The sequence below is a fragment of the Ascaphus truei genome, chromosome 14, assembly GCF_040206685.1.
Source record: "Ascaphus truei isolate aAscTru1 chromosome 14, aAscTru1.hap1, whole genome shotgun sequence".
NCBI classification, from domain to species: Eukaryota; Metazoa; Chordata; class Amphibia; order Anura; family Ascaphidae; genus Ascaphus; species Ascaphus truei.
In genome coordinates this window covers 26,367,101-26,391,158 of record NC_134496.1, presented here as the reverse complement: position 1 = coordinate 26,391,158, position 24,058 = coordinate 26,367,101, and the positions used below count along the sequence as shown (strand labels likewise).

The 24,058-nt window shown below is 53.6% G+C and overlaps 1 protein-coding gene across 1 annotated transcript in view; it reads left to right on the top strand.

The window, feature by feature from the left end:
* The window catches only part of LOC142465820 (calcium-binding protein 39), a 27,422-nt gene extending 3,685 nt beyond the window's left edge, over nt 1–23,737 (top strand). Inside the window, exons 2-9 of the mRNA XM_075570141.1 lie at nt 3,577–3,731; nt 9,261–9,425; nt 10,205–10,323; nt 13,678–13,846; nt 14,070–14,129; nt 14,285–14,350; nt 20,042–20,185; nt 21,138–23,737. Of these exons, the coding sequence (XP_075426256.1) occupies nt 3,618–3,731; nt 9,261–9,425; nt 10,205–10,323; nt 13,678–13,846; nt 14,070–14,129; nt 14,285–14,350; nt 20,042–20,185; nt 21,138–21,326 (1,026 nt within the window). The 5' untranslated portion in view covers nt 3,577–3,617 and the 3' untranslated portion in view covers nt 21,327–23,737. The remainder of the gene's footprint in view (nt 1–3,576; nt 3,732–9,260; nt 9,426–10,204; nt 10,324–13,677; nt 13,847–14,069; nt 14,130–14,284; nt 14,351–20,041; nt 20,186–21,137) is intronic.
* The last annotated feature ends 321 nt before the right edge of the window (nt 23,738–24,058 follow it).

Here is a 24,058-nt window from a genome sequence, read left to right as displayed (position 1 = left end):
GCTCTCTCTCCTCCCCTCTCGCTCTCTCTCTCGCTCTCTCTCCCCCTCCTCGCTCTCTCTCTCTCTCTCTCTCCCCCTCTCGCTCTCTCTCTCTCTCCCCCTCTCGCGCTCTCTCTCTCTCTCCCCTCTCGCGCTCTCTCTCTCTCCCCCTCTCGCGCGCTCTCTCTCCCCCCTCTCGCGCTCTCTCTCTCCCCCCCTCTCGCTCTCTCCCCCCTTCCTTCGCGCTCTCTCCTCTCCCCCCCTTCCTTCGCGCTCTCTCTCTCCCCCCCCTTCCGTCGCGCTCTCTCTCTCCCCCCCCTTCCGTCGCGCTCTCTCTCTCCCCCCCCTTCCGTCGCGCTCTCTCTCTCCACCCCCTTCCGTCGCGCTCTCTCTCTCCCCCCCCTTCCGTCGCGCTCTCTCTCTCCCCCCCCCTTCCTTCACTCTCTCTCTCTCCCCCCCTTCCTTCGCGCTCTCTCTCTCCCCCCCTTCCTTCGCGCTCTCTCTCTCCCCCCCTTCCTTCGCGCTCTCTCTCTCCCCCCCTTCCTTCGCGCTCTCTCCCCCCCTTCCTTCGCGCTCTCTCTCTCCCCCCCTCCTTCGCGCTCTCTCTCTCCCCCCTTCCTTCGCGCTCTCTCTCCCCGCTACCTTCGCGCTCTCTCTCCCCCCTTCCTTCGCGCTCTCTCTCCCCCCCCTTCCTTCGCGCTCTCTCTCCCCCCCTTCCTTCGCGCTCTCTCTCCCCTCCTTCCTTCGCGAGCTCTCTCCCCCCCTTCCTTCGCGAGCTCTCTCCCCCCCTTCCTTCGCACGCGCTCTCTCCCCCCTTCCTTCGCGCGCGCTCTCTCCCCCCCTTCCTTCGCGCGCGCTCTCTCCCCCCCTTCCTTCGCGCGCGCTCTCTCCCCCCCTTCCTTCGCGCGCGCTCTCTCCCCCCTTCCTTCGCGCGCGCTCTCTCCCCCCCTTCCTTCGCGCGCGCTCTCTCCCCCCCTTCCTTCGCGCGCGCTCTCTCCCCCCCTTCCTTCGCGCGCGCTCTCTCCCCCCCTTCCTTCGCGCGCGCTCTCTCCCCCCCTTCCTTCGCGCGCGCTCTCTCCCCCCTTCCTTCGCGCGCGCTCTCCCCCCCTTCCTTCGCGCGCGCTCTCTCCCCCCCTTCCTTCGCGCGCGCTCTCTCCCCCTCTTCCTTCGCGCGCGCTCTCTCCCCCCTTCCTTCGCGCGCGCTCTCTCCCCCCCTTCCTTCGCGCGCGCTCTCTCCCCCCCTTCCTTCGTGCGCTCTCTCCCCCCCTTCCTTCGCGCGCGCGCTCTCTCCCCCCCTTCCTTCGCGCGCGCTCTCTCCCCCCCTTCCTTCGCGCGCGCTCTCTCCCCCCCTTCCTTCGCGCGCGCTCTCTCCCCCCCTTCCTTCGCGCGCGCTCTCTCCCCCCTTCCTTCGCGCGCGCTCTCTCCCCCCCTTCCTTCGCGCTCGCTCTCTCCCCCCTCCTTCGCGCTCGCTCTCTCCCCCCCTTCCTTCGCGCTCGCTCTCTCCCCCCTTCCTTCGCGCTCGCTCTCCCGCCCCCCTTCCTTCGCGCTCGCTCTCCCCCCCCCTTCCTTCGCGCTCGCTCTCTCCCACTCCCCGCCCCCCATCTTCTCTTCTCCCAGTTATCTCCCTTTTTTAGGGTAGGAACAATAGTGTGCTTGCTGCTACTCCCAGCTGAAGCAGAGTGTCATCTAGTGTTGACTGCACCCACAGTTTGGTAGACCAAACTGTTCGAGTAAAAACTTTTGTTACCCTATATCTATTGATCCTGAGAGTGTCTGACTTCTATACACATATACATTTTTGATAGTGTTCTTATTCTTGGAGATTATTACATGGCTGAGCGCTCTCTGTAGTGCTAGTGAGTGTGACTGTACATTTATCTATAGCTGACTGTTGCTTGCCACATGTTTACTGATAGCGGGTAAGGCAGCAGACTTTGTATCTTCACTGCACAAAGGTCTGTGTGACAATGAGTGACAGAGACCTGAACTTCCGGTACTGCGGCCCTGTCTGTGGTGCGGGGGCAAATATGCTCCCTGTGTATCCTCCAGCAGCGCAAGTTTTATTTCCAAATTGGGGAAATGTTTATAAAATGTCGTTTTTGCTGCTTCCGATTTTCCCTTAGGCGAGATCCCTACATCCTTGGAATTGCTGCTCTATGCCTCTCTCAGGGCTTCTGCTAAAACCGCAGTCTGTTCAAGATCCCGCCCTTCCCCATCTCAGCCCCCCCCCCAACCCCTGGAGCTGATGCTCGGGGGCTGCCCCGCCCCACCTCACCTCACCGCTCGGGGGCTGCCCCACCCAATCTCACACCTCCGGGACTACCGCCCACCCTCTCCCCCCTCTAATCTCGCTTCTCCACTGCCCCCACATCTGGAATACTATTGGATATCATCATGTAACACGACAGGGACGGCTTCATTTATTTAAATGGAATAGTAAATTAATATATTCCTCGGTACAGCAGAGGGATGTCTGGATGTTATTTGCATACGTTAATGTGGGGTATGCCTGTACGATGGCCACCTTATACGATCTTGTAAGATGTTCTTGAAGCCCTATAATGCCCTAACCTCCCTCCAACCCCAAAAAGCCTTCATATAAAAAAGTGACACGTACACAATCATATGCTTTCATAAGTAAAGAAGTAACATAATAAATACAATTTCTAATCAAGCCCTTTTAGCCTTGCTAGCCATACAATACCAAACACAATCCAAGCACCTTGCCTTACAGTGGGATATAGCTAAAATCTGACACAGCCTAAAAGTTACAGCTGCTATCTACACCTGGGTCACCTTCCACTAAAGACCCCCAAATATGGGTTCCCAACAACACACAAGTGCCCAAATTCCTGGCAAGGTTAATCACCTTTTGACAGCCAAAAACGTAACCGTGTTTTCTTATTAAACATTTTTTATTGAATTATTATTATTTTAGCCATTTATCTATTTAGATATATTTGTCGTATTAAATAATAAGCATGTTTACAAAAATGTACAAACTGTAAAATGAACATTACAGTAACAAATAAAACATAACAAATTATGCACTAAGGGTGTGGGGGCAGATTGAGCCCGTCCCTTCTCTGTAGGCATATGACGTGTATATGTGGGCATGTGACCTGCGTATCCAGTCTGTCCTGTGCAGGTATAGTGTTAGGCCGCGCTTATAGTGCCGGCGACGCGACGTCGCCCGAAAACAAATGCATTGCCGCCACGTGCGCTTATAGTAAGCGCGACAATGCGACGGAGCGCCGTCGCGAAAACTGGTAGCCGGCAAAATTTGATTTTTCAAGGGCTGTCGCCTCGTGACAGCCCTTGAACCAATCAAATGCCAGGAAACCCGCGCCGCCGCCACCCAGCGATATATATCTTTCGCCTGTGTCGCCATCGACATCACTATATGCGCGGCCTTACAAGTAAAGGCTCAAACACCTCTAAGCCAGAGCGCTTGCAGTCAGCTTCGCATGCACAACCCGTTGGCCAGGCTGGCACTGTCCCACTTCAGAGACCAACTGCTGATGTGCTGGTCTGCTCTTCCTCCCTTCACACATTGTTCTGTCTCTCTTCCCCCCCCCCCCCCCCCCCTCTCTGCAGGAGGCTCAGGAAAACAGAGCACGGAGTGACCCCTGCCAGCCATGCCGTTCCCCTTCGGAAAGTCGCACAAGTCTCCCGCAGACATAGTGAAGAATCTGAAGGAGAGCATCACCGTGTTGGAGAAGCAGGATATCTCCGACAAGAAGGCTGAGAAGGTACGCCTGCCACCACTGCCCCTCAAACACACCTGTGTCAATGCCTCAAATACTCTGTATGCAGATGATCACTTACCGACTCCTCACGTCTCCTTTTATGTAACTCAGAACCACAGGTCACCTCATGGGTCCTTTATTCAGAATGGTGTAAACAGGTCTTCCCTGCACTGGGGACCTTCTCTAAAACCTTCTCTAGCACAGGTAGCTGCTTCCCGGCACATTGTATGAGAGTGTTGGAGAGGTGGTGTTGGTATATCCCAATATCACATGCACTAAGGTATCTGCTTGTAGCTGCTCACACAAACTGAGCCCGTGCCACATGGAGATACGCTGTATAAGCCTCTTCCCACTTAAGTCCAAACCAAGGAAGACTGCCATTTGTGTCTTTATTTTTAGTGAGCTGCTTCTCCCCCCCTCCGTCACATTCCTCAGATCTGCCTTTTAACGCTACCTAATCACTGTACCACTGCAATTGTTGCAGCTTTCGCCACCCCTCTCCCCCCCATCTTCCCCCTTGCAATAAGTTTGAGCTCCTAAAGTGAAACCGTACAGAAAATGTTACATGCTTGCAGTGCCCCCTGTGCTTCTCAGTAGATGTGTGTTGTGCACCAGGCCTGGAGTCACCTCGGTATCTGGGTGCACAGGAAGGGATTCAGTACTGGAGGCTTCCCAGATAACACGGATGACACAGCTGGTTCAGGCACATGTTTTGTAACAACTTGTTAGCTTCCTGATTCTGCCATATCCAGTCTGCGCCCCACAGGGTGACACTGACCCGTTGTGTCTGCTCACTCACAAGTCACATAGTGACACAGGAACATGCATCAAATGTTGCTGTTCCTTTTGAATTACATGAAGGTAATACAGGAAGGATGTAATCCGGGAGTGGAAGGTACAGACTCCATACCCATAGGTCTCTTCTGTCAGGTTCACTCCGTAGTCTGGAAAACAGAATCTGTATACCATTTGTCGTGTGTGTGTGTCACTGCCATACTGTCTTTGGTTCATAGATGGCACAGTTTCATTTCCCACTTCCCACTCTATAAATGTCTGGTTTCCTGTGCACAAGCCCTTTTGAAACTTGACAGCGTATCTTATGTTTGTGCATTATTTCCTCTTCTGCTGTTGCCCTGTCAATGCTTTAAATACACCTTCCAAAGCTGATAGACCCCGGCCAGTGGAGAGATGACGCTTTTATTTGCTCCATGAAAAGCCCAAACAAGTTCCCGTCTTCCTGCCACCGTGTGCCCAGCGTGAGCATTCACTGTCCTGTGCAAATGTTTTTCTCATGTTGACAGATAGAAATCTCGCGAGGAAATGTGGAGTTTGTGTAGTATTCACCTCACTACCCTGAGAAATATGTATTATGTGCACATATTAAGCCAACACCGTAAATTCAAAGAGTTATATTAAACTAGGTGGATTCTACATCTCCGATGGCTTTGAGGTTTATCACAGGAGACCAAGACAATTACACCAAGGATCAGTACACTAGACAGAACTGTAGAGTTGAACAAAAGTGAATGTATTGGAAAAAGATTCCACAAACCTTCAGTGCATAAAACACACAAACTTCCCCAACTGGGTAACTGGGGGAGCAGCCTAAAGTCCAAGGTGCTGGGATCTCCTTCCAGAAGCTTACCCCGATATGCGTTCCCGCTGTTCTTGGTAGTATGGGTAGCACTGACTTGCTCGTCGCTAGCCAGCAGTTTAAAATTCCCCGCCATTGCTTCACTTCAAGCAGCTCAGGCTGAAAAAAACGAAGTTCACTCTGACCTTAGGAAGAAGTCGGTTCAGAGACTTTTTAAAATTTTTGCTTCAGCTGTGGCAAGAGTGAAGTTGCATATGGTCCGACATGATGTCCGATTAACATAAGCACACCGAGGTCTTAGCCCTAAGCAGCCCATTTTACCCTAAGCAAGGAGGTGTGAATGCATAATTTCACAATGTCATGATGTATTTCAACTTGCTTATCTTAGCATCTACATAGTTACTTGTTATACATATTGGTATATTCTAGCAGTCTAAGCAAAGCAATAAAAGATATGATACATTTCAGAGAGCCATTAGTCCGTTTTAACGTGACATTTTTGGTTTCTCGTGTTGGTTTTGTAAAAATTTGGGAGAAATTGCATTCACTTTTTAAAACTGGAGTAAATCCTTTTTGAACATAGCCCACACATCCACAAGTTTTAGTAGCCAATTGTAACATGGGGATCCCATCTTTCTTTGCAATAATGTCAAGATTGGGGTTACGTAGAGGAAGATTGTTTTCTTCATAGCCACTGCAGTAGTTACTGGCATCAGTCAGTTCGGTTGACGGTTTCGATCATCCCACAGGTCTCTCTTGGTGTCCATGGGATCGGAAGCTTTAGTATACCCCTGTGACTGCCTAAGGGAAGGAGAGCACACACCCAGCAGTTGGAGACATTTAGTACAACAGCATATTTGTGTGTTGCTTGTAGATAACTGTTCTTATAGTGCTTCCATGGATGGCTTGCTTCTCTTCTTGTCCTATTAAGAGGATTGGTGATGCCTTTAGTCACGTTTCCCATACGCAGGTCATCCCTGGAGACCACATATGTGATAGCCACCTATGCCCATCAGAGTGCCAGCTGTAAAGATGGCAATTACAGGCATTCATCGTTCCAAGCCCCTGGGGTGGTATGTTGGTCGGTGTGGGTGGTCCATGATGGGTTTCAGTCTTTTACTTCTCTTTCCTTAATCGAAGATTGTATCAATGTTGCACCTGAGGTTCCTCGACCTTTCGGGTGGCTCTGGGTTTCTTTATCCGTGTACTCAGGGGGAGATACCCTCTAAGGTATTGTAGGTGGTAAAGAAATACGCTACGTTGTCGGTGGTGAAATCCAGGCAGTCCAGGTCTGTTTTCATCCGGCAGTGCGCTGCCACTACTTGCTTCTTTGGTTATGGTTATACATTAAAAGGGACAGACCGCACCTCCACAGGATTCTTCAGACCCCTGCACTGGGTCTCCTTGTTTCCCTTCTGCTGACTCCATGTCAGCTCTTTCTTTACAGGGGCTCTGCCAGTCCCCTGTCAGCACAGAGGCTATCAAGCCCATAATAACTCACTTAAGGCTGGGAGAAGGAGTATTTATACCCCTGTCCCAAACGGGGAGATGCCAGCTAGTCTGGGTAGGAACAATAGTCCTGGTGTCAGCACATGGCCCCAGACCTGGTTGAAGTTGGGCCAGGAAGCCCCCAAATGGCATGCCCAAATATGGTCATCCCTATCCATAGCATTGTCCACAGGATGACGGCAGGTACCGGACAATGCCCATACAATCCCTCTCCACAGTCAGACAATACAGATTTAGCCCCAGGGCTTACAGCTTTCTTGGAGAACAAGTGAACTCGACCTCTCCCTGGTTCCTCAACAAGGGGCCTAATCCCATCAGTATCCAGGCCTACAATACCAACCTCTGATATGATTACAACTCCTTTTACAAGAGTTAACCCCTGCAGGTCCATCACTTTGAACAGAGCTGTACATCACCGTTTTACATTCGTTAAAAAGAACGTATATAGGACTGGTACAATAAACTGTACATACATAAATAAATACATCATATCATATTGACAGGTAAGGGTAATGGCGGGTTTAATCTTCGTGTAAAAGGAGCCTAAATCTACCCTTACTGTCACAAGGTTCTGATCCGGAGTTTGTAAACCAACATATGAATGGGAATTGTTTTACTTGCTGTGAGCAGACAGGCGTGTGCTTGGTCTGTGCATTGAGCACACGGTATGAACTCCATGTAGTGATGGCATTTCTTTGTCTGCATAGAATGGACTTGTTGCCTATTTGACCCTTGTGGTGCTGGAGGGCTCCGCCGTGCATTACAAGACTCTAAAAGGGATACAGTGACAGCCCTGCCACTTCTCCTGTTGTGTCATCCTTGACAAGCTTGGTTTATGCTTTTCACAGTGATTCTTCCTATTTTATAGTGTAGGGAAATCTCTATTTTTTTTAGGCCACTTTTTAAGATGATTTTCTGCAGGATTAAATGGCCCAACTCCTATGAAGAATGGAAAGAAAAGTCCTGAATATTAAAGTATTTTGGTGTGTTTTCCCCGATTCCCCTATTTTTAACATATTTACATTTGAGCAGCTCCACGGGCCTTCCTGCTCCTCTGCATTCTGTCTGTGCGTTGTATATTGCTTTCTCGACGCTGTCTCATTTTGCAGCTGAGAGGAGAGTTACCCCATACACACAGCTACCCTGCCTTCCAAAGCAATTCCCTTAACCACCCCTCTCTGGGTATCCATCACGAAGATTCTGTTACAGGTGGGCAATGAGGGTCAGCAGATATTTGTATACAGCCCCAGTAAGAACTCGTGTTGTCTAAGGAGCAGCGGTTCTGGAGAATTTGAAGTTTGCCGTCATACTCTGGACAGTTCTGTACTGCGGGAGAGTATTGCTCTGAACGAGTGATGCTTCTTGCGTGCGAGTATGGCACTCAACGAGTGATGCGTGCATGCTCAGGAACTCAATATAGAAAAATAGGTTTTATTCCAAAGATCGATGCTTTGGTCTTCTTATAAGACCTTTCTCAAAATGCAAATACAACAAACTGAGACCCTTTTTAAGGAAGAAACCATGTGGAGTCTGCAAAACTGCGCCAAAAGGGTGCGCCTAGAAACCGGCCACCCTCAAGTCAGGGTGAAAAGACACCAACATACGTAAACATCAGCATAAACACTCAATATGACCAAATCTACTGTAGCAATAAACTTAGCATACATTCCATTATCCAATAATGTGTGCAGACATCGGTGTGAAGAATAAAATATTGTGTATAGAATAGGGAATACACTAATAATGTGCTGCGTACGTGACTTGGAGATTCTGTTAAGAGTGCCTGTTTATCTCCATATTTTTGTATATTCTTACTTACAGTGCACCCAGGCAAGTTTGGCAATTGGTACATGAGTACCGTCCTTTTTTCTATGATGTATATCTATATCTTCAGTATTAGGTGATACCTTTTTTTTATATGGACTAACAATTTGTCATAGGACAAGCTTTCGAGAGTCCTGCTCTCTTCCTCAGGTCAGCAAATAAAAGAAGTTATCACCTAATACTGAAGTACTCATTTATTCTTCAGACACACACAGACACACACACAGACACACACACACAGACACACAGACACACACACACAGACACACACACACAGACACACACACACACACACACAGACACACACACACAGACACACACACACAGACACACACACACAGACACACACACACAGACAGACACACACACACAGACACATACACACAGACACACACACACAGACACAGACACACACACACAGACACACACACACAGACACACACCTCTATTAGACCACACACTGCGCTGCAAAAAAAGGCAGTGTTTTAATCATTTGTGTATGTAGCAATGTCATGCAATGTGTTGCTGATTTTCCTCGAACCCCCATCAGCAAAGGTTATCTGACTAGTGACCATGCCCTCCATTAACACACACTCCTTCCCCAGGCCACCGAAGAGGTGTCAAAAAACCTGCTGGCCATGAAGGAAATCCTGTACGGGACGAATGAGAAGGAGCCTCAGACCGAGGCCGTGGCCCAGCTGGCTCAGGAACTCTACAACAGTGGCCTCCTGGGGACTCTGGTGGCCGACCTGCAGCTTATAGACTTTGAGGTGACACCCGACAGTGACATCCTCGTGCACAGGGACATGAGAAGACTGTGACATTCTCACACAGGGGGCAGGCAGTGAAGTCACTCACACATGGACACAGAGAGGGCAGTGATGTCACTCACACAATGGGGAGGGGCAGTGACGTCACTCACACATGGACACAGAGAGGGCAGTGATGTCACTCACACAATGGGGAGGGGCAGTGATGTCACTCACACATGGACACAGAGAGGGCAGTGATGTCACTCACACAATGGGGAGGGGCAGTGACGTCACTCACACATGGACACAGAGAGGGCAGTGATGTCACTCACACAATGGGGAGGGGCAGTGATGTCACTCACACATGGACACAGAGAGGGCAGTGATGTCACTCACAATGGGGAGGGGCAGTGACGTCACTCACACATGGACACAGAGAGGGCAGTGATGTCACTCACACAATGGGGAGGGGCAGTGATGTCACTCACACATGGACACAGAGAGGGCAGTGATGTCACTCACAATGGGGAGGGGCAGTGACGTCACTCACACAGTGATGGGATATATGGAACTTTCCACCCAAGTACATATTTATTGTTCCTATTATCAGTCTTACTATTTAATGACACTGGTTCTATAAAGCTTGTAATCTGAGATAACAGATGCAATTAACTTTTAATGCAATGTATTTGCAATCTAATATCACTCCCAGTGTCCACTGCATCAAGCACTGAAAAATATTACAAGTATAATTAATACTCTCCCAAAGAGCTTACAATCTAAGGTTTTTCTCTCAGGGCAAGAAAGATGTGGCTCAGATCTTCAACAACATTCTGCGACGGCAGATCGGGACGAGGACACCGACTGTGGAGTATATCTGTACCCAGCAAAACATTCTCTTCATGCTGCTGAAAGGGTGCGAACTGTCCCCCTGCAGTGGGAGGGAAAAACTGTCCCATAACTCCCTTTTGTGTGTGTCATTGTCACCCTTCAGTTGGAGAATTAATATGTAGAAAACCTAAAACTTGTTGGCTAAGATTAGTTACGCCGGATTTTATTCTATACTGCTCACTGTGTCTGTCAGGGAAACTTACATATTAAATGCAAGTACCCTTCAGTGTCTTGTCAGGCCGGCTTACACGTTACAGGCATGTACCCTGCAGTGCCTGTCAGACCGGCTAGTTACATGCATGTGCCCTGTAGTGTCTGTCAAGAAATCTCTCTGCATGAGGTTAGCAGTGCTATCTTTCTGACTTACGCTCTGTGAGGTTAGCAGGGTTCTCGGGCTCGCGCTCTTTGAGGTTAGCAGGGTTCTCAGGCTCGCGCTCTGTGAGGTTAGCAGGGTTCTCTGGGTCATGCTCTGTGAGGTTAGCAGGGTTCTCTCTGGCTCGCGCTCTGTGAGGTTAGCAGGGTTCTCTCTGTCTCGCGCTCTGTGAGGTTAGCAGGGTTCTCGGGCTCGCGCTCTGTGAGGTTAGCAGGGTTCTCTGGCTCGCGCTCTGTGAGGTTAGCAGGGTTCTCTGGCTCGCGCTCTGTGACGGTAGCAGGGTTCTCTCTGGCTCGTGCTCTGTGAGGTTAGCAGGGTTCTCTGGCTCGCGCTCTGTGAGGTTAGCAGTGTTCTCTCTGGCTCGCGCTCTGTGAGGTTAGCAGTGTTCTCTCTGGCTCGCGCTCTGTGAGGTTAGCAGTGTTCTCTCTGTCTCGCGCTCTGTGAGGTTTGCAGGGTTCTCGGGCTCGCGCTCTGTGAGGTTAGCAGGGTTCTCTGGCTCGCGCTCTGTGAGGTTAGCAGGGTTCTCTGGCTCGCGCTCTGTGACGGTAGCAGGGTTCTCTCTGGCTCGTGCTCTGTGAGGTTAGCAGGGTTCTCTGTCTCGCGCTCTGTGAGGTTAGCAGTGTTCTCTCTGGCTCGCGCTCTGTGAGGTTAGCAGGGTTCTCTGTCTCGCGCTCTGTGAGGTTAGCAGGGTTCTCTGGCTCATGCTCTGTGAGGTTAGCAGGGTTCTCTGTCTCGTGCTCTCTGAGGTTAACAGGGTTCTCTGTGTCGCGCTCTGTGAGGTTAGCAGGGTTCTCTGGCTCGCGCTCTGTGAGGTTAGCAGGGTTCTCTGTCTCACGCTCTGTGAGGTTAGCAGGGTACTCTGTCTCATGCTCTGTGAGGTTAGCAGGGTTCTCTGTCTCGTGCTCTCTGAGGTTAACAGGGTTCTCTGTCTCGCGCTCTGTGAGGTTAGCAGGGTTCTCTGGCTCGCGCTGTGTGAGGTTAGCAGTGTTCTCTCTGTCTCGCGCTCTGTGAGGTTAGCAGGGTTCTCTGTCTCGCGCTCTGTGAGGTTAGCAGGGTTCTCTGGCTCGCGCTCTGTGAGGTTAGCAGGGTTCTCTCTGGCTCGTGCTCTGTGAGGTTAGCAGGGTTCTCTGTCTCGAGCTCTGTGAGGTTAGCAGGGTTCTCTCTGTCTCGCGCTCTGTGAGGTTAGCAGTGTTCTCTCTGTCTCGCGCTCTGTGAGGTTAGCAGTGTTCTCTCTGGCTCGCGCTCTGTGAGGTTAGCAGTGTTCTCTCTGGCTCGCGCTCTGTGAGGTTAGCAGGGTTCTCTGTCTCGCGCTCTGTGAGGTTAGCATGGTTCTCTGTCTCGCGCTCTGAGGTTAGCAGGGTTCTCTCTGGCTCGTGCTCTGTGAGGTTAGCAGGGTTCTCTGTCTCGCGCTCTGTGAGGTTAGCAGGGTTCTCTGTCTCGCGCTCTGTGAGGTTAGCAGTGTTCTCTCTGGCTCGCGCTCTGTGAGGTTAGCAGTGTTCTCTCTGGCTCGCGCTCTGTGAGGTTAGCAGGGTTCTCTCTGGCTCGTGCTCTGTGAGGTTAGCAGGGTTCTCTGTCTCGAGCTCTGTGAGGTTAGCAGGGTTCTCTCTGTCTCGCGCTCTGTGAGGTTAGCAGTGTTCTCTCTGTCTCGCGCTCTGTGAGGTTAGCAGTGTTCTCTCTGGCTCGCGCTCTGTGAGGTTAGCAGTGTTCTCTCTGGCTCGCGCTCTGTGAGGTTAGCAGGGTTCTCTGTCTCGCGCTCTGTGAGGTTAGCATGGTTCTCTGTCTCGCGCTCTGAGGTTAGCAGTGTTCTCTCTGGCTCGCGCTCTGTGAGGTTAGCAGGGTTCTCTCTGGCTCGCGCTCTGTGAGGTTAGCAGGGTTCTCTGTCTCGCGCTCTGTGAGGTTAGCAGTGTTCTCTCTGGCTCGCGCTCTGTGAGGTTAGCAGGGTTCTCTGTCTCGCGCTCTGTGAGGTTAGCAGGGTTCTCTGTCTCGCGCTCTGTGAGGTTAGCAGTGTTCTCTCTGGCTCGCGCTCTGTGAGGTTAGCAGTGTTCTCTCTGGCTCGCGCTCTGTGAGGTTAGCAGGGTTCTCTGGCTCGCGCTCTGTGAGGTTAGCAGGGTTCTCTGGCTCGCGCTCTGTGAGGTTAGCAGGGTTCTCTGTCTCGCGCTCTGTGAGGTTAGCAGGGTTCTCTGTCTCGCGCTCTGTGAGGTTAGCAGTGTTCTCTCTGGCTCGCGCTCTGTGAGGTTAGCAGGGTTCTCTCTGTCTCGCGCTCTGAGGTTAGCAGGGTTCTCTCTGGCTCGCGCTCTGTGAGGTTAGCAGGGTTCTCTGTCTCGCGCTCTGTGAGGTTAGCAGGGTTCTCTGTCTCGCGCTCTGTGAGGTTAGCAGTGTTCTCTCTGTCTCGCGCTCTGTGAGGTTAGCAGTGTTCTCTCTGGCTCGCGCTCTGTGAGGTTAGCAGGGTTCTCTCTGGCTCGCGCTCTGTGAGGTTAGCAGGGTTCTCTGTCTCGCGCTCTGTGAGGTTAGCAGGGTTCTCTGTCTCGCGCTCTGTGAGGTTAGCAGTGTTCTCTCTGTCTCGCGCTCTGTGAGGTTAGCAGTGTTCTCTCTGGCTCGCGCTCTGTGAAGTTAGCAGGGTTCTCTGTCTCGCGCTCTGTGAGGTTAGCAGGGTTCTCTGTCTCGCGCTCTGTGAGGTTAGCAGTGTTCTCTCTGTCTCGCGCTCTGTGAGGTTAGCAGTGTTCTCTCTGGCTCGCGCTCTGTGAGGTTAGCAGGGTTCTCTCTGGCTCGCGCTCTGTGAGGTTAGCAGTGTTCTCTCTGGCTCGCGCTCTGTGAGGTTAGCAGTGTTCTCTCTGGCTCGCGCTCTGTGAGGTTAGCAGTGTTCTCTCTGGCTCGCGCTCTGTGAGGTTAGCAGGGTTCTCTTTAAGGCTCTCTCTGCTTGAGGTTAGCAGGGGGCTCTCTCTGCGCTCTCTGTCTCTTGCTCTGTGAAGTTAGCAGTGCTATAACCAGCTCATGTTATAACTGCAGGTATGAGTCTCCTGAGATCGCTCTGAACTGCGGGATCATGCTGCGCGAGTGTATCCGACATGAGCCGCTCGCCAAAATCATCCTGTGGTCGGAGCAGTTCTACGACTTCTTCCGATATGTGGAGATGTCCACGTTCGACATCGCTTCAGACGCCTTCGCTACCTTCAAGGTAACGTGCTGACCTTAACGCTGCTTAGTCCCCTCTTATTATAACGAAGCTTCGTGCCACACTCACGTTATTCACACATGTCCAGACACTTGTTAGCAAAGGTGATCCCCGCCTGTGGACGCTCTCCGTATGGCAGTGGTTTACGTGGCTCCTACTTTCTGCCTGTGGCCCACGCTGCTCCCTCTCTGCCCGTGCCTCGCTAAGCTCACTCTCACTCTTGCAGGACCTGCTGACGAGACACAAGCTCCTGAGTGCAGAGTTTTTGGAGCAGCATTATGACCGGGTGAGTTGGTTCCTGAGTTTGTACACACTGATTTATTACAGATCTATCTTCGGGTCAGTAAGCAGCATTTTGATAGGACAGTGCAGGGGTCAAAAGGAACCCGGTGTATTATACTTACCACTGAGCAACTCTGAAATATCTCTCCATCCTTCCAGTTTTTCAGTGAATATGAGAAGTTGCTTCACTCGGAAAACTATGTGACAAAAAGACAGTCACTCAAAGTAAGTAGTCTTACAGTCCCACTTGGCAACATATATACAATTTGCTGTGAAAGCGCTCTTAACCTACTGTCTGCCTCTCTTCCCTCTGTCTCCTGTCACTCTCTCTCCACTCTCTCCCCTCTCTTTCCTCCCCCCTCCTCTCTTCCTCCCCCCTCCTCTCTCTCCCCCCCTCCTCTCTTCCCCCCCTCCTCTCTTTCCCCCCCTCCCCTCTCTTCCCCCCCCTCTCTTCCCTCCCCTCCCCTCTTCCCCCCCTCCCCTCCCCTCTTCCCCCCCCCCTCCCCTCTCTTCCCCCCCCCTCCCCTCTCTTTCCCCCCTCCCCTCTCTTTCCCCCCCCTCCCCTCTCTTCTCCCCCCTCCCCTCTCTTTCCCCCCCCACCCCTCTCTTTCCCCCCCTCCCCTCTCTTCCCCCCCTCCCCTCTCTTCCCCCCCTCCCCTCTTTCCCCCCCTCCCCTCTCTTCCCCCCCCCCACCCTCTCTTCCCCCCCCCCCCCTCTCTCACCCCCCTCTCTTCCCCCCCCCTCTCTCCCCCCTCCCTCACTCCCCCCCCCTCCCCTCTCTTTCCCCCCCCTCCCCCTCTTTCCCCCCCTCTCCCCACTCTTTCCCCCCCTCTCTTCCCCTCTCCCCTCTCTTTCCCCCCCTCCCCCTCTCTTTTCCCCCCTCCCCCCTCTCTTCCCCCCCTCCCCCCTCTTTTCCCTCCCATCCCCCTCATTCCCCCCCTCCCCCTCTTCCCCCCTCCCTCTTCCCCTCCTCCCCTCTCCCCCCCCTCTCTTTCCCCTCCCCTCTTCCCCCCTCACCCCTCTCTTTCCCCCCCCCTCCCCTCTCTTCCCCCCCTCTCCCCACTCTTTCCCCCCCTCTCTTCCCCCTCTCCCCTCTCTTTTCCCCCCCTCCCCCTCTCTTTTCCCCCCCTCCCCCTCTCTTTTCCCCCCTCCCCCCTCTCTTCCCCCCCTCCCCCCTCTTTTCCCTCCCATCCCCCTCTTTCCCCCCCTCCCCCTCTTCCCCCCTCCCTCTTCCCCTCCTCCCCTCTCCCCCCCTCTCTTTCCCCTCCCCTCTTTCCCCCCTCACCCCTCTCTTCCCCCCCTCTCTTTCCCCCCCTCCCCCCCACTCTTTCCCCCCCCCCTCTCTTCCCCCCCCTCCCCTCTCTTCCCCCCCCCCCCCCTCCTTTCCCTCCCTCCCCCCCTCTCTTTCCCTCTCTTTCCCCCCTCCCCCTCTCTTTCCCCCTCCCCCCCTCTCTTCCCCCTCCCCCCTCTCTTTCCCCCTCCCCCCTCTCTTTCCCCCTCCCCCCCTCTTTCCCCCTCCCCCCCCACTTTCCCCCTCCCCCCCTCTCTTTCCCCCTCCCCCCCTCTCTTCCCCCTCCCCCCCTCTCATTCCCCCTCCCCCCCTCTCTTTCCCCCTCCCCCCCTCACTTTCCCCCTCCCCCCCTCTCTTCCCCCCCTCCCCTCTCTTCCCCCCCTCCCCTCTCTTCCCCCCCTCCCCTCTCTTTCCCCCCTCCCCCCTCATTCCCCCGTCTCTTTCCCCCTCCCCCTCTCTTCCCCCCTCCCCCCCACTCTTCCCCCTCCCCCCCTCTCTTTCCCCCTCCCCCCCTCTCTTCCCCCTCCCCCCTCTCTTTCCCCCTCCCCCCTCTCTTTCCCCCTCCCCCCCCTCTCTTCCCCCTCCCCCCCTCTCTTTCCCCCCCCCCCCTCTCTTTCCCCCTCCCCCCCTCTCTTTCCCCCTCCCCCCCTCTCTTCCCCCTCCCCCCTCTCTTTCCCCCTCCCCCCTCTCTTTCCCCCTCCCCCCTCTCTTTCCCCCTCCCCCCTCTCTTTCCCCCTCCCCCCCTCTCTTTCCCCCTCCCCCCCTCTCTTTCCCCCTCCCCCCCTCTCTTTCCCCCTCCCCCCACTCTTTCCCCCTCCCCCCTCTCTTTCCCCCTCCCCCCTCTCTTTCCCCCTCCCCCCCTTTCTTCCCCCTCCCCCCCTTTCTTTCCCCCTCCCCCCTCTCTTCCCCCTCCCCCCCTCACTTTCCCCCTCCCCCCCTCTCTTTCCCCCTCCCCCCCTCTCTTCCCCCTCCCCCCCTCTCTTTCCCCCTCCCCCCCTCTCTTCCCCCTCCCCCCCTCACTTTCCCCCTCCCCCCCTCACATTCCCCCCTCCCCCCTCTTCCCTCCCTCCCCTCTTCCCCCCCTCCCCCTCTTCCCCCCTCCCTCCTCCCCTCTCCCCCCCTCTCTTTCCCCCCTCCCCCCTCTCTTTCCCTCTTTCCCCCTTTCCCCCTCCCCCCTCTCTTTCCCCCTCCCCCACTCTTCCCCCTCCCCCCTCTCTTCCCCCTCCCCCCTCTCTTTCCCCCTCCCCCCTCTCTTTCCCCCTCCCCCCTCTCTTTCCCCCTCCCCCCTCTCTTTCCCCTCCCCCTCTCTTCCCCCCCCTCCCCCCTCTTCCCCCCCTCCCCTCTCTTCCCCCCCCTCCCCACACTTTCCCCCCCTCCCCTCACATTCCCCCCCACCCCTCTTTCCCCCTCCCCCCCCTCTTTCCCCCTCCCCCCCTCTCTTTCCCCCACCCCCCCTCTCTTCCCCCTCCCCCCTCTCTTCCCCCTCCCCCCCTCTCTTCCCCCTCCCCCCCTCTCTTTCCCCCTCCCCCCCTCTCTCCCCCCCTCCCCTCTCTTCCCCCCCTCCCCTCTCTTTCCCCCCTCCCCTCACTTCCCCCCCTCCCCTCTCTTTCCCCCCACCCCCCTCATTCCCCCCTCTCTTTCCCCCTCCCCCCTCACTTCCCCCTCCCCCCCTCTCTTTCCCCCTCCCCCCCTCTCTTTCCCCCTCCCCCCTCTCTTTCCCTCTCTCCCTCTCTTTCCCCCACCCCCCCTCTCTTTCCCCCTCCCCCCCTCTCTTCCCCCCTCCCCCCTCTCTTTCCCCCTCCCCCCTCACATTCCCCCCCCCCCCTCTCTTCCCCCACCCCCCTCACAATCCCCCTCCCCCCCACTCATTCCCCCTCCCCCCTCTCTTTCCCCCTCCCCCCCTCTCTTCCCCCTCCCCCCTCTCTTCCCCCTCCCCCTCTCTTTCCCCCACCCCCCTCTCATTCCCCCTCCCCCCTCTCTTTCCCCCTCCCCCACTCTTCCCTCCCCCCTCTCTTTCCCCCTCCCCCCTCTCTTTCCCCCCATCCCTCTCATTCCCCCCTTCCCTCTCTTTCCCCCCCTCCCCTCTCTTCCCCCCTCCCCTCTCTTTCCCCCCCTCCCCTCTCTTTCCCCCCCTCCCCTCTCTTTCCCCCCCTCCCCTCTCTTTCCCCCCCCTCCCCTCTCTTTCCCCCCCTCCCCTCTCTTCCCCCCCCTCCCCTCTCTTCCCCTCCTCCCCCCTCTCTTTCCCCCTCCCCCCCTCTCTTTCCCCTCCCCCCTCTCTTCCCCCTCCCCCCTCTCTTTCCCCCTCCCCCCTCTCTTTCCCCCCTCCCCCCTCTCTTTCCCCCTCCCCCCTCTCTTTCCCCCTCCCCCCTCTCTTTCCCCCCCCCATCTCTTTCCCCCTCCCCCCTCTCTTTCCCCCCCCCTCTCTTTCCCCCTCCCCCCTCTCTTTCCCCCCTTCCCTCTCTTTCCCCCCCTTCCCTCTCTTTCCCCCCCCTTCCCTCTCTTTCCCCCCCCTTCCCTCTCTTTCCCCCCCCTTCCCTCTCTTTCCCCCCCCTTCCCTCTCTTTCCCCCCCCTTCCCTCTCTTTCCCCCCCCTTCCCTCTCTTTCCCCCCCTTCCCTCTCTTTCCCCCCCCCTTCCCTCTCTTTCCCCCCTCCCCTCTCTTTCCCCCCCTCCCCTCTCTTTCCCCCCCTCCCCTCTCTTTCCCCCCCTCCCCTCTCTTCCCCCCCTCCCCTCTCTTTCCCCCCTCCCCCCTCCCCCGTCTCTTTCCCCCCCCTCCCCCCTCTCTTTCCCCCCCTCCCCCCTCTCTTTCCCCCCCCTCCCCCCTCTCTTTCCCCCCCCTCCCCCCCTCTCTTTCCCCCCCTCCCCCCCTCTTTCCCCCCCCTCCCCCCCTCTCTTTCCCCCCCCTCCCCCCCTCTCTTTCCCCCCCCCCTCCCCCCTCTCTTCTCCCCCCCTCCCCCCTCTCTTTCCCCCTCCCCCTCTCTTTCCCCCCTCCCCTCTCTCTCTTTCCCCCCCTCCCCTCTCTTTCCCCTCCTCCCCTCTCTTTCCCCCCCCTCCCCTCTCTTTCCCCCCCTCCCCTCTCTTTCCCCCCCTCCCCTCTCTTTCCCCCCTCCCCTCTCTTTCCCCCCTCCCCTCTCTTTCCCCCCCTCCCCTCTCTTTCCCCCCCTCCCCTCTCTTTCCCCCCCTCCCCTCTCTTTCCCCCCCTCCCCTCTCTTTCCCCCCCCTCCCCTCTTTCCACCCCTCCCCTCTCTTTCCCCCCCTCCCCTCTCTTTCTCCCCCTCCCCTCTCTTTCCCCCCCTCCCCTCTCTTTCCCCCCCTCCCCTCTCTTTCCCCCCCTCCCCTCTCTTTCCCCCCCCTTCCCTCTCTTTCCCCCCCCTTCCCTCTCTTTCCCCCCCTTCCCTCTCTTTCCCCCCCTTCCCTCTCTTTCCCCCCCCTTCCCTCTCTTTCCCCCCCTTCCCTCTCTTTCCCCCCCTTCCCTCTCTTTCCCCCCCCCTTCCCTCTCTTTCCCCCCCCTTCCCTCTCTTTCCCCCCCCCTTCCCTCTCTTTCCCCCCCTTCCCTCTCTTTCCCCCCCCCTTCCCTCTCTTTCCCCCCCCTCCCTCTCTTTCCTCCCCCTCCCCACTCTTCTCCCCCTCTCCACTCTCCCTCCTCTCCTCCCCTCTCCTCCTCTCCCCCCTCTTTCCCCCTCTCCCCTCTTTCCCCCTCTCCCGTCTTCTCCCCCTCTCCACTCTTTCCCCCTCTCCACTCTTTCCCCCTCTCCACTCTTTCCCCCTCTCCACTCTTTCCCCCTCTCCACTCTTTCCCCCTCTCCACTCTTTCCCCCTCTCCCCTCTTTCCCCCTCTCCCCCTCTCCACTCTTTCCCCCTCTCCCCTCTTTCCCCCCTCTCCCCTCTTTCCCCCTCTCCCCACTCCACTCTTTCCCCCTCTCCCCTCTCCACTCTTTCCCCCTCTCCACTCTTTCCCCCTCTCCCCTCTCCACTCTTTCCCCCTCTCCCCTCTCCACTCTTTCCCCCTTTCCCCTTTCCACTCTTTCCCCCTTTCCACTCTTTCCCCCTTTCCCCTTTCCACTCTTTCCCCCTCTCTCTCTCCACTCTTTCCCCCTCTCCCCTCTCCACTCTTTCCCCCTCTCCCCCTCTCCACTCTTTCCCCTCTCCACTCTTTCCCCCTCTCCCCTCTCCACTCTTTCCCCCTCTCCCCTCTCCACTCTTTCCCCCTCTCTCTTTCCCCCTCTCTCTTTCCCCCTCTCTCTTTCCCCCTCTCTCTTTCCCCCTCTCTCTTTCCCCCTCTCTCTTTCCCCCTCTCTCTTTCCCCCTCTCTCTTTCCCCCTCTCTCTTTCTCCCCTCTCTTTCTCCCCTCTCTTTACCCTCCTCTACTCTCTTTTCCCCTCCTCTACTCTCTTTTCCCCCTCCTCTACTCTCTTTTCCCCTCCTCCCCTCTCTTTTCCCCTCCTCCCCTCTCTTTTCCCCTCCTCCCCTCTCTTTTTCCCCTCCTCCCCTCTCTTTTCCCCTCCTCCCCTCTCTTTTCCCCCTCCTCCCCTCTCATTTTCCCTCCTTCCCGCTTCTTTTTCCCTCCACTCCCCCCGCCCACCCTGCCACCCCCATTTTTCCATTCCACTCTTTGCTCTAAATCCAGCTGCTTGGGGAACTTCTACTGGACAGACACAACTTCACCATCATGACCAAGTACATCAGCAAACCAGAGAACCTGAAGCTCATGATGAACTTACTACGGGACAAAAGCCGTAATATCCAGTTTGAGGCCTTCCACGTGTTTAAGGTGCTCCAGGGGGGTGAAAGGTTATTGGGGAACGGTCGGGTGGGTGATCTATGTGACAAACGAGATGTGCTCAAAAGTATAGAGTTCATCGTGAAGAAGTAGAGAATGCACGGAATAGCCTCCAGTAATAATTCAGTAAGAGAAATAAACTTTTCCTCGAGTTATCACGCTTTGAAGCTTGAGGGTGATTGGTAAATGTGAGAAGTACCTTGGAAAGGTGGCAGAGAGTTATACAGTATATTGTTTGACTACAATATGTACATTTCTTGACATTAGAACAATGATCCGGTCTAGACATTGCATATTACTGTTTCACAGCGAGCTCTATTATATATAAACACGGGATTAATCGGATATATTTCAGAGATTTGGAGGTCCTGTGGTTTTTCTGACTTGCAGGTTCTTGGTATCTGTCAGTGTTCTCCCCACCATGGTTTTACTGTGTGTTCCATTGATGTTTTATTATTTTGGATACATATTTGATATCTTTGTGTAATTAAAGGAAGATTTTTTTTTTTAGCAGTTTAAGGTCAATACTTGGCTATGTTTAAGTTTAGGACTGATGTATTCATGATTGTGGCTACATTGTAGAGGCAATAGATTTCTGAATATATAGCTGTTCCTTTTTCAAATGAGCTTTGAATGCATTGTTCTGTGGGGGCTTCTGTCTGGATCCATTCTAGGGATCATTTGTGTAGTCCCAAGTACCAAAAGCGTTGTAGATACATGGAACAGACATAGAGTTAACGAATGCTTAGAACAAACACAAGGGAACTTTAGTGGGTAGATAATACTGACTTTGAATTCAGTTTATTGATTTTGTGTGTAACAAAAAAAAATGCAAACGCTCTTCTCTGCCACCAGTTGCCAAACCACATATTAATGTAACCATCTCCTCTCTGCCCCCCTCTCTTCCCCCCCACCCCCTCGTAATCTGTCATCTCCTCTACAGGTGTTTGTAGCCAACCCCAACAAGACTCAACCCATCCTGGACATCCTGCTGAAGAACCAGAGCAAGCTCATAGAGTTCCTGAGCAAGTTCCAGAACGACCGCACCGAGGACGAGCAGTTTAACGACGAGAAAACCTACCTAGTGAAACAGATTCGAGATCTGAAGAGACCCACACAGCTGGAGGCCTAAAAAATGGGGGGTGGGAGGGAGGGGTGGGCGGAGGGAGCAGCGGCAGAAACCGAAATCCAGCGCCAGCTGTGAAAGTATTCAGCATCCCGTGGACTTCATGAGCAACATTACACACCATCTTTCCCTGAACGGTTTAACTTTAATTTTTCTCTTTCCATTTACTTTTTAATTTTGGTCCCGAGTTTAACCCATCCTAAACTGGATGAGTCCACCTGTTCCATGTGTCTAGCAGAGAAAGGGTTAATGAACGCATGTGTTCTTTTTTTTTTTCTTTTTCTTTTTTTCTTCCCCTTGCGCATTTATAGCACAAGATAGAATTTTCACCCTCCCCCCCTCCCCCCAATTTCCTCCTCGTTGCATCAACACGGGAATAATAGACTTGCTTGTTTTTGGAATAGCGGAAGAAGAAAAAGAAACAAAAAAAAGATCTTTGCGTCATGAGAGCAACTGTATGGGTTACTGGTCTGGGTTTTGGAAAAGTTGGCGTACGTGTAGTTCATTTTCCTTTCTTTTTTTTTTTTTTATATGAAGCAAGGAGTTGCATGCTTGCAAAAAAAAAAAAAAAGAGAAAAATTCTGGTTTTCATCAGCATATTTGCACATAAACTTGTTAGAGAAATCGAGCACAAACATGACCCCGTGCAGAGCTGGTACCGTAGTTTTAAGATATGCCTTGATTTCAAACAGAAACGGCCAATAAAATGCAACGGTGCAGTGCTTTTATTTGTAATGTCGAGGCGGGCGCCCCCCGAGGTGTGAGGGATCAGCATGAAAAGGAGGATTCTGCGGCCAATGTTTATTTTAAAAGTGGGAATTCTGCAGAAGGTTTATGTACAGATGTGTGTACATTCATTATATTTGCCTTTCAACTGCTTTTATGCTTTCTTTGACAGTGTTTATTGTTTTAGCAGGTGTATAGGAAAAGCAGCATTTTATGTCTGGGGGGGAGGAATTCCGTTATCTCTGGGAATTGCTGCCCCGTAAAGAATTCTGCGTACCTGTGCGCACTTCCAGCTGATTACAGGACACTGGTCTTAATCACCTGCCCCTTTCAATTATTCTGCAAAGCGCCTTACATATTTTCACTTCCCGTGGACTCCGGTTTATGTTATTGATGCACTGACTACGAGTCTCTCACCGGTCAGAATATCTCGTTCGAATAATCCATTGGTGTATAGTTTGGCTCGCACTGTAATAGCAAACCCAATATTTTCTAATTTCATTGTTTTCTTTAACCTACTATGAAGCTATTCCTCTGACTGCCCGAGGAGAGCAAGGCAGTGCTTAACATTTCAGTGTAGGAAACGGGTTAATAGGGCTGGTACCACCTAGCTCGTACAGGGTATAAGGCGTCTCCTGTCCAGGAGTCCTAAACATCAGTCCTGTAAGTGAGATGCCCCCTTATCTCACAGAATGTAGCCCTCACCAAATAAACTTGCAGGTTGTTTGCTTGTAGTTATCATCTGCCTCATGGTCTAGTGGGAGCTCTCATTAGACGCAGCTTGGAAGTGTTACAGTACATTCTCGGTATAGCTTCATGGAGCAGCATATTCATTCTCGGGTTGCCAAACATAAAATACTGCTTTAACCCCCTAGTGCACTCGCCTGGGAGCGAGGTGAAGGTGAGCTTGGCCTGTCACCCTGGGATGACCCCAGTGGTCGGGGTGGGATTTAGGGTGTGTGTAAGTGTGGAGGCTTGTGCTGATTTACTGCTTCACTCTGGGCCCATAGAGCATGAACATAGACACTTGGCTTCAGCATAAAATAAATACAGTCACCATCTGTAGTTAATGAAACTACTGCACCACATTGACCATATTCCTGCACTGCTACGGAGGTCAGTGACACAGCAGGGCAGGAGGAGCTGATAACAAGCATCAACAGGCAGGGCCATGTGTGTGCGCAGGGCACTGTGTATGGCAGAGCAATTCATTGTTCACCCCTAAAGCAGAGGGCTTTTGTTTGATAGCTAAGCATGTAGCTTTTTGCTCTCTGCAAAGCTTAAAAAATAAAAACCGTGCACACAACATCTGCAAGAGAATTGGAGATAGTGCCAGCCTTTTAACGCGCAAGATTTAAGTTAATATAGTGGGTAAGGGGCGCATAAAAGATTAAAAAAGGCAGTAAATAGCATTATTCACAAATCTTATTTATTGTATGAGGGATTTGCAGCTGGGGCAGTTACGACTCTGCAAGTGTTTTTGTTACCATCAAGTAATCTGCCTCATTGGGGTCATGCTATTTGATGACCCCCAAATCGCCTGGAAGATGCTGAACACAAAGGCCCTTGGGTGAAGCGGTAAACAATGCACAGGGTTTGGCGTCACTTTGGGTTTCTTTGAATTATCTGTGTACATACGTTTTTGGCCTCTTATTCGTGAAGAAAACAAATAAACTGTACAGCAAAGTGGTCTTCTGATTATTCTTAGTTTCTAACCACATCTCTTCAAACGTTTATATTGGAGGTGTGATGAGAGATCCCAAAACTGACGGGGGGCGGCTGAAATCGTGCGAGGGAAAGTCGCAGAGCAACACGGGTAGATATATTTCTGAACGCCAGAAAAATGAGAGGGAGAAAATATAAAAGGCAAAAAAAAAAAGACGTGCCCTGAAATTTACCCTCTTCCTCCTACGGATTTGCATGCTGTGTGGACTGTAGTATCTCTATGCACTTCCCACCTCTCAAAGCAAATAAAATAGAGCTTAACACTGCCACAGTCTTCACAATTACAG